The 13,845-nt window shown below is 41.3% G+C and overlaps 1 protein-coding gene across 2 annotated transcripts in view; it reads right to left on the bottom strand.

The window, feature by feature from the left end:
* DNAAF9 (dynein axonemal assembly factor 9) overlaps positions 1-13,845 on the bottom strand; it is a 172,287-nt gene that overhangs the window by 127,259 nt on the left and 31,183 nt on the right. For both annotated transcript variants that reach the window (XM_043478392.1, XM_043478393.1), the window contains exons 3-6: positions 12,660-12,779; positions 8,143-8,267; positions 6,933-7,029; positions 5,776-5,882 (exon numbers count right to left, since the gene is read on the bottom strand). In XM_043478392.1, coding sequence (XP_043334327.1) covers positions 5,776-5,882; positions 6,933-7,029; positions 8,143-8,267; positions 12,660-12,779 — 449 coding nt within the window. The remainder of the gene's footprint in view (positions 1-5,775; positions 5,883-6,932; positions 7,030-8,142; positions 8,268-12,659; positions 12,780-13,845) is intronic.

Genomic DNA, 13,845 nt, shown 5'->3' with positions numbered 1-13,845 from the left:
CCTCCCTTCCCAATTACTATTTACAGTATCACATTTTACATCTAATTGTTTTGTGTACCCTTTAATTGCTTATTGTGGGTATTTGTAGATATTGTGGATTTCACTACTTTCATCTTTAAACCTTTCTACTAGGTTCATGCATGGATGATTTCCTATCTTTTTTGTATGTTTTCCTTTACCTTTTTTATTTCAGAATTTTCATGTTTTTAGAGTCGTAGCCTTTTCTTTTTCACCTAGAGAAGTTCCTTTAACATTTGTTGTAAAATTGGTTTGGTGGACTCTTTTAGCTTTTGCTTGTCTACAAAGCTTTTACTCTCGCCAATAAATATGAATGAGAGCATTACTGTGTAGCATACTCATGCTCATAGGTATTTTCCTTTCACCACTTTAAACTTACAGCACTTCCTTCTGGCCTGCAGGGCTTCTGCTTAAAAGTCAGCTGACTATCTTATGGGAGTTCCCTTGTATGTTATTTGTTCCTTCTGTCTTGTTACTTTTAATATTCTCTCTTTAAATTCTACATTTTGATTACAATGTGTCTGGGTGTGTTCCTTTTTGGGTTAATCCTATATGGGACTCTCTGCACTTCCTGGTCTTGAAGGACTGTACCCTATCCCAGGTTATGGAAGTTTTTGGCTATTAAGCCTTCACGGATATTCTTAGCACCTTTCTTTCTAAGACTTCTAAAATACAAATATTAGTGTGCTTGATGATGTTGTCCCAGAGGTCTCTTAAATGTCATTTCATTCTTTTTTCTGTTCAGCATCAGTGATTTCCCCTACTTCGTCTTCCAGCTCGCTGATCCATTCTATATCATTGAATCTGATGATTCCTTCTAATGTATTTTTCATTTCAGTTGTATTCTTCATTCGTAGCTGTTCTTTATATTTTCTCACTGTTAAAAACTTACAGTTTTTTGCTCTGTGCATCTATTCTTCTCTCACATTTTTTAATCATTTTTACAATCACTACCTTCACTCTTTCTTTCGAAGACTACCCTTTTCACTTGTCTTCTGGGTTTTTTTTTCTTATTCTTTTGACTAGAACATGTCTGTCATTTCACTTTGCCTAAGCTGCTGCATGTATTATTTATCTGGTGGGTTAGTTATGTTTCCTGACTTTAGAGAAGTGGCCTTCTGTAGGAGACATTCTATGCATCTCAGCAGTGCACTCCCCTCTCATCAACCAAGCTATATGTTCCAGGGGTTTCCCCATGTCAGCTGCATGGGTCCCTCTTTTGTGGAGGGCTATTTGGGTGATGTGATAAGACTTTGTTGGCACCTGGTCCAGTTGGTTACCAGGCCCTGCCTTGTGCAGAGACTGCTGGCTGCAGGTTAGTGGGCTGGAGAACTTCAGGGAGCCCCAGGACTCATGCTGGCTCACTGGTAGGAAGAGTCAGGATCTATAAGACTCTAAGACTGTTACTGGGTGAAGCCGGGTCCTGGGGTTAGTACCAGACTACTGACAGGTAGATCTGGGTCCTGGAGTCTGGTTTCCGGGCCCAGGGATCTCAGAGCTGGTGTCAGATTATTGGGGGAGGAGGGGGTGACAGTTGTGTTTGTGGTTCAGGGTATCCTGAAGCTTGTATTTGCCTCTTAGTGTGGGCAGGGCCAGGGTCAAGGTGGTCTTAAGTCAGGGTTTGGCCTGCTTTGGGCAGGCTGGAGTCACAGGCTGTGGAAGTCTGGTTTTTCTGCATTTGGTTTTTCTGATTGGTGAGGCTGATCCAAAGACCACAGCAGGCTTCCTGGAGGGCAGGGTCAGGGATCAGGGGATCCTGGGACTGGTGCCTTCTCACTGGTGGGTGGAGCTGGGTCTTGGCATCTGGTGGACAGGGGTTAAGTCTAAAGCTGGTTGAGAGCTCAGGAAGTCTTTAGGTAGCCTGCCTGCTGATGGATGGGGCTGTTACTCCACCCATTTAGTTTGGCCTGAGGTGTCCCAGCACTGGCTCCTACATGTTTATTGAGGCCAGGTCTTGGTGCTAATGAGCGAAAGGGAGGATTCTACAACGGCACCCACTACCACCAGTGTCCACATGACAGAAGGGCACACCCAAGGAATGGCTGCCATCAACATCTATATCCCCAGGGTGAGCTGCAGTTGCCTCTTGCCTCTCTGGGAGACTCCCCAACACCAGCAGATAAGTCTGGTCCAGGGTTCTATCAAATGACTGCTTTTGTCCTGAGTCCTGGAGTATGTGATACTTTGTGTATGCCCTGTAAGAAAGAAATCTCTATTTCCCTCAGTCCTATGGGACTCCTGAAATTAAGCCCTGCTGGCTTTCCGAGTCAAATGCTCTGGCAGGTCACCTTCCCAGTGCAGGGCTGCCAGGCTGCAGAGGCCACCACAGAGCTCAGAACTCTCACTGCTCTACGAGAACCTCTGCAATGTAATTATTCTCCAGTTGTGGGTCACCTACCTGGGGGAACGGGACTTGACTACATCAGAAGTCCATCCTTCCTACTTGTCGTCTTGTAATTCATTCCTTATCTCTTTAGCTGTAGCAGGTCTTTCCTGATACGTTATGGTCTTTTTTTCATCAATGGTTGTTCTGCAAATAACTGTGATTTTGGTGTGCTTGGGAGAGGGGATGAGCTCAGGGTCCTTATACTCCCCATTTGGCCAATCTCCCTGATTTCTATTTTGAAATTCAAATCTTAATTCTACTAGTGAATTTTGAGACTTATAACAATATTTCCTCATATGCCATCCATCTCTCTTTTAAATTCTGCTTGCTCTAAGTGCTTCTCTTTCTAAAAACTTGCTTCTCTTTCTAAAAACTGCATGCTTGAAAAGTACAAACAATATTTTCCCCAATTTTTATTTTGTTTCCTGGAGAAAATATTTTTTAAAAGCATGCTGATCCATCCCTGCATCTAATATGCTATGGTCTCTTTCTTATCTTCTGAATTTTTTCATAGGGTTTATTTTACCTTTCAGTACAAAAAATTTTATGTTTGTCCACTAGCAGGTGAATGAATGCTTACTCTATAGTTATTATTCAGAAGTTTGCTTTTAGAATTCTCCCTTGAAGAGTTGGTAATGTAAATTTACATTACCAGATCACACAGTTCTAGTAGCTGGAGAGTAAGAAGGAAGTTGGAGACAGGGAAAGCCCTAGCAGAACTACCCTGTACTGCTTCCAGGAAGAAGAAGTTCTCTGTATCCATAACTTAAGTCTGGCCCAGCCTAAATATCAAGTAAATGCTATAAGGGTCTGGCTTCCTTTCTGATGCTGGCACCTACCACAATGGGGACAAAACATCCTCTGAGTTAAGGATTTTCCTCTGGGTATAAGCATGCAATAAAAGAGAAGTTTAAAAAATTAAGTTATGTCTTGTAGTTCTCCTCCTAGCTTTCAAAGGAGGCAGGAACTTTTCTGGCTCAGGCAGTTATCAGGCCTCTAATATGAGAAGCAGAGAGAAGTAGACAGTATAATGGCAGAGTTGACCAGTAGGCCAAACTGCTGCATACCTTAAAGGACCAGGAAGGACAGGGTGAGAAGAGAGGTCAGGGAATATGAGATAGGGACAAAGAAAAGTATTTGAGAGAATGAAAATTAGTGGCTAAAGAGAAGGGCAGGATCTAAAGAAAGGGATTCTGAGACAAGAGTTACAGTAATAACTTTTAGTATATGATGTATGCTATTTCCTCCTCACTGCCCCTAAAAACACTACCCTCCAGGAAAAATCTACATTATCTTGTAAAAGTCTTTTTGAAAGGGAATTTTGTTCCTTTGGGATCTGACCTCATGGCTTGATGCACCTCAAGGCAGGAGCCAGAGGCCCGCCCCATTTGAGCTGCATGAATTGTGCAGCTTCCAAGTACACTGCTTTTCAAGTATCTAGTGGTAGCCCAGGGGTTAGAAGTATGGGGTCAGAAGCCTGACTTTCTGGACTGGGCTTTAGCCCTGTCACTCACTGGCTACTAGTTCTGTGACTTGGGAAATTCATTTAAACCTTCTGTAAAATAGGGATGGTAACAGGACCTACTTCAGAGGGTTATTGTAGGAATTAAAGTTAATTCATGGGCTTCCCTGGTGGCTCAGCTGGTAAAGAATCCGCCTGCAATGAGGAAGACCTGGATTAGTACCCTGGGCTGGGAAGATCTCCTGGAGAAGGGAATGACTACCCACTCCAGTACTCTGGCCTGGAGAATTCCTGGACTGTATAGTCCATGGGGTTGCAAAGAGTCAGACATGACTGACTTTCACTTTCTTTCCAAATTAATTTATACAAAATGCTGAGAACAGTGCCTGGCATCTACAAAACAGTATAAATGAATAGTTTATACAATTAACTAAAAACAAACATTACCATTATCACTAAAAATTTTAAGCTTTTTCTCTATGTCCTATGGCATGCTTCCTTTCAAGTCCCTATTCTGAACTCTGCAACTCCATGACTGTAGCCCGCCAGGCTACTCTGTCCATGGAGCTTTCTAGGCAAGAATACTAGAGCAGGTTGCCATTTCCTGCTCCAGAGGACTTTCCGACCCAGGGATAGAACCCATGTATCTTGTGTCTCCTGCATTGGCAGGCAGATTCTTTACCACCTGTGCCACCTGGGTAGCCCCCTTCTTCCAAATTTTAGGGTGTTAACTGCTGTCAGGGGCAGCTCCCACAGCCTTGTGGATGTTCTATTACTTTATCATAATAAATGTGAGAAAACTGGAGCAAGAAGAGTGGGGCTGATGTGGTGTGTGTCTTCTTCATCCCTACAGCCCATGTTCCTCTACATTACAGGGTTTGCCAGATGAGCCTCCAATCATTTCTTAGGGACACTGCTACTTCTCAGGAGGAGGCAAAAGAATTAGTCCTGGACCTTGCTTCCAAAGGTCCCACTTACTCTATCCCTAAGACTATGGCCCCATTTCCAGCATGTCTGGTTTCCTGTACTAGGAGCAGATCATTTCAGTGGGGATCCAATGGAGGCATATGGATACCAGGTCATCCTTCCTAACGCATACCCTAGATGATCCCCTCTTCCAGTTCTCATTCATTAATTCACTTAACAATACTTAACTGGTCATCTTCTAGATGCAGAGCACTGACATAAAAGACACTGTTCTTACCATCAAAGCTAATCTTTTTATTCCTCTAGTTGTTATTTAGTTGCTAAGTAGTGTCTGAGTATTTTCTGATCCCATGGACTATAGCCTGCCAGGCTCCTCTGTCCATGCGATTCTCCAGGTAAGAATACTAGAGTGGGTTACCATGCCCTCCTCCAGGGGAACTTCCAACCCAGGGATTGAACCTGCATCTCCTGCATTGACAGGTGGGTTCTTTACCACTAGCACCACCTGGGAAGCCCCTCGTACATAGTACTTATATAAAATTCTGCACTCTCCCTTTCATTGCCCTTAAATAGTTAAATTATACAAACTTCTGAGATACAAGCAACAATAAGAATGCTTTTGTTCTCCAGAAACTTCCAATCCAGAGGCCAGGGGTGGGTGAGTGGGTAAGACAAATATAAGTGACATAGGACGGTAAAAGTTATAAGAGGAGTCAGCTTGGGGTGCTACAGTTAACTCAGAATGGGGAAAGGAGAGAAAGAAGGACAGAGAGAAGCTTTAAGAATAAAGGGCATAGGAGTTCAGTCTGGGGACTAGCCTTAAACAGCAATAATTTTCCATTTCAAATCCTTTAAACTGTCCCACACCCTTTGGAGTCACTCCCAGCTTTCTAGAGTGTTATAATGAACACCCACACTGTAGGTCTTCATAAAAACAGCTCAGTGGTAGACAAAAACCAAACATACTGCTTTTCATACATACCTCGTACTTCATGGTAAAAAATCCATCTCCTCCAATGCCCTCAAGAGCAAAGGCCTGTACAACAGGCCACTTCTCCACTACAAACATATCAAATATCTGCAAGTGACCTAGAGGAATCAAGTACAACATGTATCAAGTACCATCCTGGATACAGCAGTCTAAACCTGATCTAATGTGGTCAGAAAGGCATCATTTCTCACAAGCTCACCACAGCCTCATCTAGCCAAAAAAACACCAAAAACTGAAACAGATAAAATGGTTAGATATTAACACTAGAAATACAAAATGAAAGTCAAGGAAAAACAAAATACAGACAAGTTATAAAAATTCAAGTTTCTCCATATTTTCACATTCTGGTTTCCAGGGAAAGTAAGAAAACAAAATAGTGGCCTATTACATCTGATTTGTATCAGTAAGTGGATATATTTATTAACAGACCAAAACTTGACTCCTTTCCCTTAAAAAACATAGCTAACCAACTTCCTCAAGGGAAAAGTATGAAATAAAAATATTTCCTTCCTTATTATTATAAGGAAGGAAATATTAAATGTACAAGTCTGTTTTTCTTTTTTCTTTTAGTAGATAAGACAGAAGCACCACTAAACTTGCTGATCTTTTCCCTCTGAGTTTACACTTTTTTTTTTTTGCCATGCCCCATAGCATGTGGGACCTTAGTTTCCCAACCAGGGATTGAACCCACACCCCCTGCAATGGAAGCACGAAGTCTTAATGAGCACTGGATCACCAGGGAAATCCCCTATACATTATTTTCGAGCCTCACTGTCAGTATAGTTTTAACAGCTACCCAAATTACTATTTTTTTTTTCCAAATTACTATTTCTTATTGGCAAGAGGTGCCACAACTATATTTCATCTTTAATAAATGGTACAGACTAGATGGTAACTATGGTAAATCCTTAGGAGTCCTTCAATCTGATTGCTGGTAGCGTGCTGTGATGCTGCAGAAACTTCAGTTATGAACACAAACTTGCATAGGAAAGTCCTCAAATTTCATTCTGCTTGATCCTCTCTGCCTTTAGTGAAAACAGATCAACGGGTTTTCCAGCTGAATGTCTCCACTGAAAGGAGAAGTAAGGACTTTTGACTTATACACCATCCCAGCAAGGTTCTAAAATGGATGACTGTCAGATACACACCTTGGGAGCTATAAGGAATGCCAATTCTACTACAGTCTCGAACCATGTCCACAAAGCTGGCAATTTTAAATTCTTCTGCAGCTTCCTCATCTTCATACTAAAGAAGGAAATTAAAGAATCAGGCTCTAATGAGACATCATACAAAATTCCATATTTTCTCTGCATTTTTATTAGTTGTCCCAAATGTCCCATGAGGGATTTTCTTTTTTTTTTTTTTTGTAGCCATGCTGTTCAGTTTGAAGGATCTTAGTCCTCTGACCAGGGAATGAACCCACGTCCTTAGTATGAAAGAACAGAGCCCTAACCACTGGACTGCCAAGGAATTCCCTTCAAGAGGGTATTTTTAAAGCCAGCTTTTTGTCTGTTGATCAAAAACACATCATTCCCTTACCTTACACCACACACAAAAATCAACTCAAAATGGATCAGAGACCTAAATTCAAGAGATAAAACTTATCCTCAAAAATCTCCCAAATGGGGGACTTCCTTGGTGATCCAATGGTTAAGACTCAGAGCTCCCAATGCAGGGGGCATGGGTTCGATCCCTGGTTAAGGAGCTAAGGTACCGCATGTCACATGGCACTGCCAAAAACAAACAAATTCCCCAAATGCTCATATGGAAAAAGGGTTCTAAACTTACACTGGGTCCCAACTTCCATGAAATTTTAAATCTTAAGCCCCAATTTGATTTCTAGTCAAACTCTTAGAAAGGGTCCAAAGGGAAACAGAAACAAATACCAAAAAATCCAAACATGGAAATGTCACAGAACAGCTCCTGGGGCCGTTCCCAGACCTGAGCACATGGACCCAACTTGGGGATGAAGAAGCAGGGCAGGAAGGTAGGTTCATAAGCCTATTAGGTCACAATTTTAACAGTTCTTTTTGTCTTTTCAGGCATGTAATTTATTGTGAGGATAGCGTCATAATGAAATATGAAAAGTTCCACTAAAACAAATAACTTTTTTGTGAAACCACATTTCACAATTTGATTTGGGCTGGGGAGGGAGTCATGCCACATGGCATGCAGGATCTTACTTCTCTAATCAGGGACTGAACCATGCCCCCTGCAGTGGAAGTTTGGAGTCCTAATCATTCGACTGCCAGGGAAGGCCCCAATTTAATTTTTTTAAGGACCTTCTGTTCCATTTCTATTTTTTCCTGAAGTATCCTTAGAGTGTCTCTAAGTTTCTATTTTATCTTTTCTCCTCACCTCATTTTCAGTCATGCAATGGAAATGCAGATTTCTCCAATGGGCCACATAGGGTAACAGATAGCGATAATTTACAGGATTACAGTACAGATGGACACTATCTGATTTAATCAATATAATCACGTCTGTAAGAAAAACAAAATTAAAACACAAGATTATCAGAGGCATTTCCTTTAGACACCTTCTGCTCACATATCTGTGGAACCATTAAAACTACTTCAGAAACAACGTAACAAAACTCTAAACTGAAAATTTTTAAATTAGGCAACATGCTTCAAAGTGACTGTTGAACACTCAAGTGTGGACAACAAAGATTTCCTCAGCCCCACGCAACACTTCAACCATTGTAGTATTCTGGTTATGGTAGAATAAGTCAAAAGAACAGCCTTCAGTGCATTTCATAAAGTTCAACAAAGCAAAATCTGCTGTACCAAACACAAAACTGTGGAAATAAATAGTAAATGGAAACTCTATAGCTAAAAGTCACTGAGGCAGGAAAACAGCACGGAATATGGCCAGTGACCAGTTCTCCTGAATACATCAGTTTCTAAAGCTTTTGGCTACTGACTCATCTGGGTCAAGGCAAATTGTGGACCTGAGGATATCACTTTCCTTGTGACCTGGGAAAGGTTATTATATACAGGGGTGAACTCTGTACACAGGAAAGGCTGAGAGGAAGGAAGTAGAGGCAAGTGGACAAGGCTTCTATAAATAGATCAGCAGCTCACAGGTACAAGGAATAACAATCAATGTTGCTGGGTCAAATAAACAAAGCAATCCCAAAGGTGCAAATAAAACCAAGTAAACTAACAAACGGGGGCTTCCCTGATGGCTCAGATGGTAAAGAACCTGCCTGCAATGTGGGAAACCCAGGTTTGATTCCTGGGTTAGAAGATCCCCTGGACAAGGGAATGGCAACCTACTCCAGCACTGTTGCCTGGAGAATGCCACGGACAGAAGAGCCTGGCGGGCTAGAGTCCATGGGGTCACAAAGAGTCGGACATAACTGAGTAACTAACACACACTAACAAATGAGCCATGGAATAGGGCAGGAATATTCAAACAGTTTAAACACTAAGAAAGTGTCACACTTTCAGAAGAAAAGCAGAGGCTTCATTCTATGGCTCCTCAGATACCAGAGCCATTAAGCTTCGTTCTAACAACACAACAGTTGGGAAAGGGCTGGAGGAGATGGCCGGAAGTGAGAAAGGAGCATGGGAGCATAGAGCAACTGAGGCACCAGGCTTAGGGCAATGCCAACATGTAACATAGTGTGACGGACAATAATCTACAAAAACATAAAGCCCAGTGAATACTGATCTCAGCTGACTACACAGCTGGGTGGCCTTATGAAATAAAGCTCTATGATTATGACCTATAAAATCACTCTAAGCTCCACACTCAGTCAGACCCAAGTTGTTCAAGGGATCACAGAACGGAGCAGCCTCTTCCCTGCTGACTCTCAGCTCTAAGTGCTGGACTTAAAAGGAAGCATGGGATGGGAAAGAGTCCGCCCTCTCATCCTTTTGGGAGACTTACTCTGAATCACTTGTAGCTGACCTGCTTAACAGTGAAAGTTTGACATCACTGAGAGCTTCCTGTGTCCACTGTACTCTATACTGATGTATAACATACTGCAAAGAATTAGGATCCAGTAAAAGAAATAATGCAACAGCCACTAGACCTAATAAAGCATTTTCAGGATTTCACAGGACTAAAGTTATCACTACAAGTAAATTTTAACAGAGTACATGGGCAGGTAAAAGAAGAAAGCATAAGAGAACTGGATGAACATATAAACTATTTTAAGTTTTTTTTTTTTAATAAATTCTTCATATTTGCCTCTTTTTCTTTCAGATAATTAGGGATTGTAATGCAGAAGATAAATCTGGTAAACTCATCTTTCTAGCTATTTGGATTTAAAAAATGAATTAATTTGGAAGAAAATGCTCATTATAAGCATTCATTGTGCTAGGCGACAGGATAAAGACAAAGATAAGCAGAAAAGTGGACCTTTGAGGACTTAAACTATTTCTTTTATTTCAATATTGTAGTGTCTTTAACAACCTTGACTGCAGTGAAATGTGTGGCTGCACAAGCATCTGCCTTTTTATAACTCTAAATGAGCTGCCAAAATGAATTATTTCCAAACCAGAAGGTGTAATATAGCGTAAGAAGGCAATTTTTAAAATCAGAATCTGAAACTAAATTTGAGTTAAAAAAAAAAATTACTGGAAGGAATAATTTCAGCCTGCTCTTTCCACACCAATAAAAAGAAAAACTTTAACAAATCTCTAATGATAGATACTACTAAGGACTTTACTGAGAAATTAGACCAGGGTTCTTCAACTTCAGCACTACTGACAATTTAGACCAGAACATTTTTTGTTGTGAGGAGCTGGCCTGCGTATGCATCACAGGATGTTTAGCAGCATCTCTGGCTCTACCCACTCTGCCCAGCTGTTACACTCAAAAATGTCTTCAGCCAGACATCCCTTGGGGGATAAAACCCTCTAGTTGAGAACCACTGCACTAGATCCACAGCAAGATTATTTCAACATCAGATTTTGCGTCCCCCAGCTGCTTCACAAGAGCTGTCTCTTGTCCGTTTTGATTTGTCTATTCCTGTGTCTTCTGATCTATCTGGCAGACAAGTTATGATGCTAAGTATGTGATATCAGAGATAGCTCTTGGGCATAACCCCCACAGCAGCATGACCACAGGATGAGTGTCTCAAAGTGAGAAAAGGGAAATGTTTAGCAGAAAGCCTGCATTGTAATCACAGGCACCATCATAAATTACAGTCACATAGAAAACAATGCCCAAAGACAGGGCAGGACAAAGAGCCTTTGTTCCTGAACTGAAGATCTACATGAAATCTTCCTTGTGGGAGAACCCTGCAGGCTCGTCCTTGACTCACAGTTGAAAGTGCTATCATAGGACAATGGCATATAACATGAGCCTCCCAGCATGTAGAGGCAGTGGGAAATTTACAGGAAAACTAGTACCTTGTCAAGAAGATATAATGTCAAACACTGATGTTTACCATTTCCTCTAAAACTGATTTATCCAATAAACATACTCTGAAAACTACTTGTCACTCAGTTCATTCATTCAGTCCTGTCCGACTCTTTGTGACCACAAGGACTGCAGCATGTCAGGCTTCCTTGTCTATCACCAACTCCCAGAGCCTACTCAAACTCATGTCCATCACGTCAGTGATGCCATCCAACCATCTCATCCTCTGTCGTCCCCTTCTCCTCCCGCCTTCAATCGTTCCCAGCACCAGGGTCTTTTCCAATGAGTCGAAGTTCTTCACATCAGGTGGCCAAAGTACTGGAGTTTCAGCTTCAGCATCAGTCCTTCCAGTGAACACCCAGGACTGATCTCCTTTAGGATGAACTGGTTGGATCTCCTTGCAGTCCAAGGGACTCTCAAGAGTCTCCAACACCACAGTTCAAAAGCATCAATTCTTCAGTGCTCACCTTTCTGTACAATCCAACTCTCACATCCATACATGACCACTGGAAAAACCATAGCTTTGACTAGACAGACCTTTGTTGGCAAAGTAATGTCTCTGCTTTTTAATATGCTGTCTACGTGGGTCATAGCTTTTCTTCCAAGGAGCAAGCATCTTTTAATTTCATGGCTGCAGTCACCATCTGCAGTGATTTTGGAGCCCAAGAAAATAATGTCTGTCACTATTTCCCCATCTATTTGCCATGAAGTGATGGGACCAGATGCCATGATCTTAGTTTTCTGAATGTTGAGTGTTACGCCAACTTTTTCACTCTCCTCTTTCACTTTCATCAAGAGGCTCTTTAGTTCTTCTTTGCTTTCTGCCATAAGGGTGGTGTCATCAGAATGTCTGAGGTTATTGATATTTTTTCTGGCAATCTTGATTCCAGCTTGTGGCTTCATTCAGCCTGGCATTTCGCATGATTTACTCTGCATATAAGTTAAAAAAGCAGAGTGACAATATACAGCCTTGATTTGATGTACTCCTTTCCCGATTTGGAACCAGTCTGTTGTTCCATGTCCAGTTCTAAATGTTGCTTCTTGACCTGCATACATATTTCTCAGGAGGCATGTCAGCTGGTCTGGTATTCCCATCTTTTTCAGAATTATCCAGTTTGTTGCGATCCACACAGTCAAAAGCTTCACCAGTCAATAAAGAGGAAGTAGATGTTTTTCTGGAGCTCTTTTGCTTTTTCAATGATCCAACAGATGTTGACAATTTGATTTCTGGCTCCTCTGCCTTTTCTAAATCCAACTTGGACATCTGGAAGTTCATGGTTCACGTACTTATCACTAGTCTATTATCTAGTAGGTGACCAAAAGCATATTACTTAATGTATCAGCAAAGAAATGTTTTTCATTAATAAAAGAGCAAAAATTTACTGGCGCTTCAGGCTATTTTAAATTTGATATTTTTCCATAAAAGGGCATTGAAATAAGCATTCAAAGGAATAAATCATGTAACTCCTCTCTCTCAGAGTCTACCAATATATACTTACCATCTAAAACTTCTTCCGAAAACCCTGTTTTCTCAAAATCACTGGCATTTTGATTGTACAAACCAAGCAGAAGATAATTTGCCAGCTCTCTGCAGCCTTCATTGTACCTGCTATCGATTCCTGCAAGACAAAGAAGGCTCTGATCAGCTGTACTGTACTATGGGAGAAAATCAGTCCCAATAGTTTGTCCCTGCTCAGCAAAACTGTGATGGTTAAGTTAAAGGTAGCACCTCAGACCAGTTTTGTGCCAGAAACCAAACAAAACAACTCTCTGTGAAACAAGTGGCCTCAGCATCAAGTATTCTTATATGGATTCAAGATCTGTATAGCTGAGATGGTGAAACAGCATAAAATACAGAAGTTATTAATTTAATCAAAAGAAATTTTTGAGGATAGAAGTTACCAGAAAATACAGTCCACATCCTGCCAGAGGTGGTTAAAGATTTTGTAATACTTCCAGTTGGAATAGGACTAGGCATCAGAAAACTATTTTCTTCTCCAAAAGACCTTTATCAAAATACATGAAATCAAATAGAGGAGAATTAAGGTGGTTTGAGAAGAACTCAAAGAAGTGAAACGAGGACAAGTGAATGAAACCACAGACATCCATCTTCTCACAAATATTTGTCAGGCCCAAGGCCGTGCACTGTGCTAGATGCTGAAACATGCCAACAAATGGTCCTCATGAAGCTTACAGTCTAATGGGGCTGGGTCAGAGACTAATGAAAAGGAAATTAAAATACCGCCTTCATAACTGCCTTTCAATGCCACAGGCACATATACTATTTGGTTCCTGTATATGCATAAAAACCCAGAGCTATGGCTCTGGGCAAGAGGGACATGTCAAGGGCAGGGAGCAGTATATGTAAGACTAAAGAGAAGGGACTGGGGCAGAAGGAGCTCAAAGAAGGAGCTTGGGAAACAGGACTGCCAATGGTTTTTCAGAGCAGTGAAAAGTGAAAAATAATGGGCATTCAGGCCAGTAGGGCTGAGAGGACTTCTATGGGAAGACTACCTTCTCAGCTAGATCAAAGAAGCATAGTGCTCTTCTATCCCAATCAACACTTCAGTGAAGAAAGGGATTAAAAAAAAATCAAAAGAAGGAATGACTTGGCATACATAACGCCTGAAGTTCAAAGTGCTAGAGTTAAAAATAACCAGTGGGGAACTTCCCAGGTGGTCCAGT

This window comes from Cervus canadensis, chromosome 10, assembly GCF_019320065.1.
Source record: "Cervus canadensis isolate Bull #8, Minnesota chromosome 10, ASM1932006v1, whole genome shotgun sequence".
Taxonomy (NCBI): domain Eukaryota; kingdom Metazoa; phylum Chordata; class Mammalia; order Artiodactyla; family Cervidae; genus Cervus; species Cervus canadensis.
This window is presented reverse-complemented; position numbering and strand designations above follow the sequence as displayed.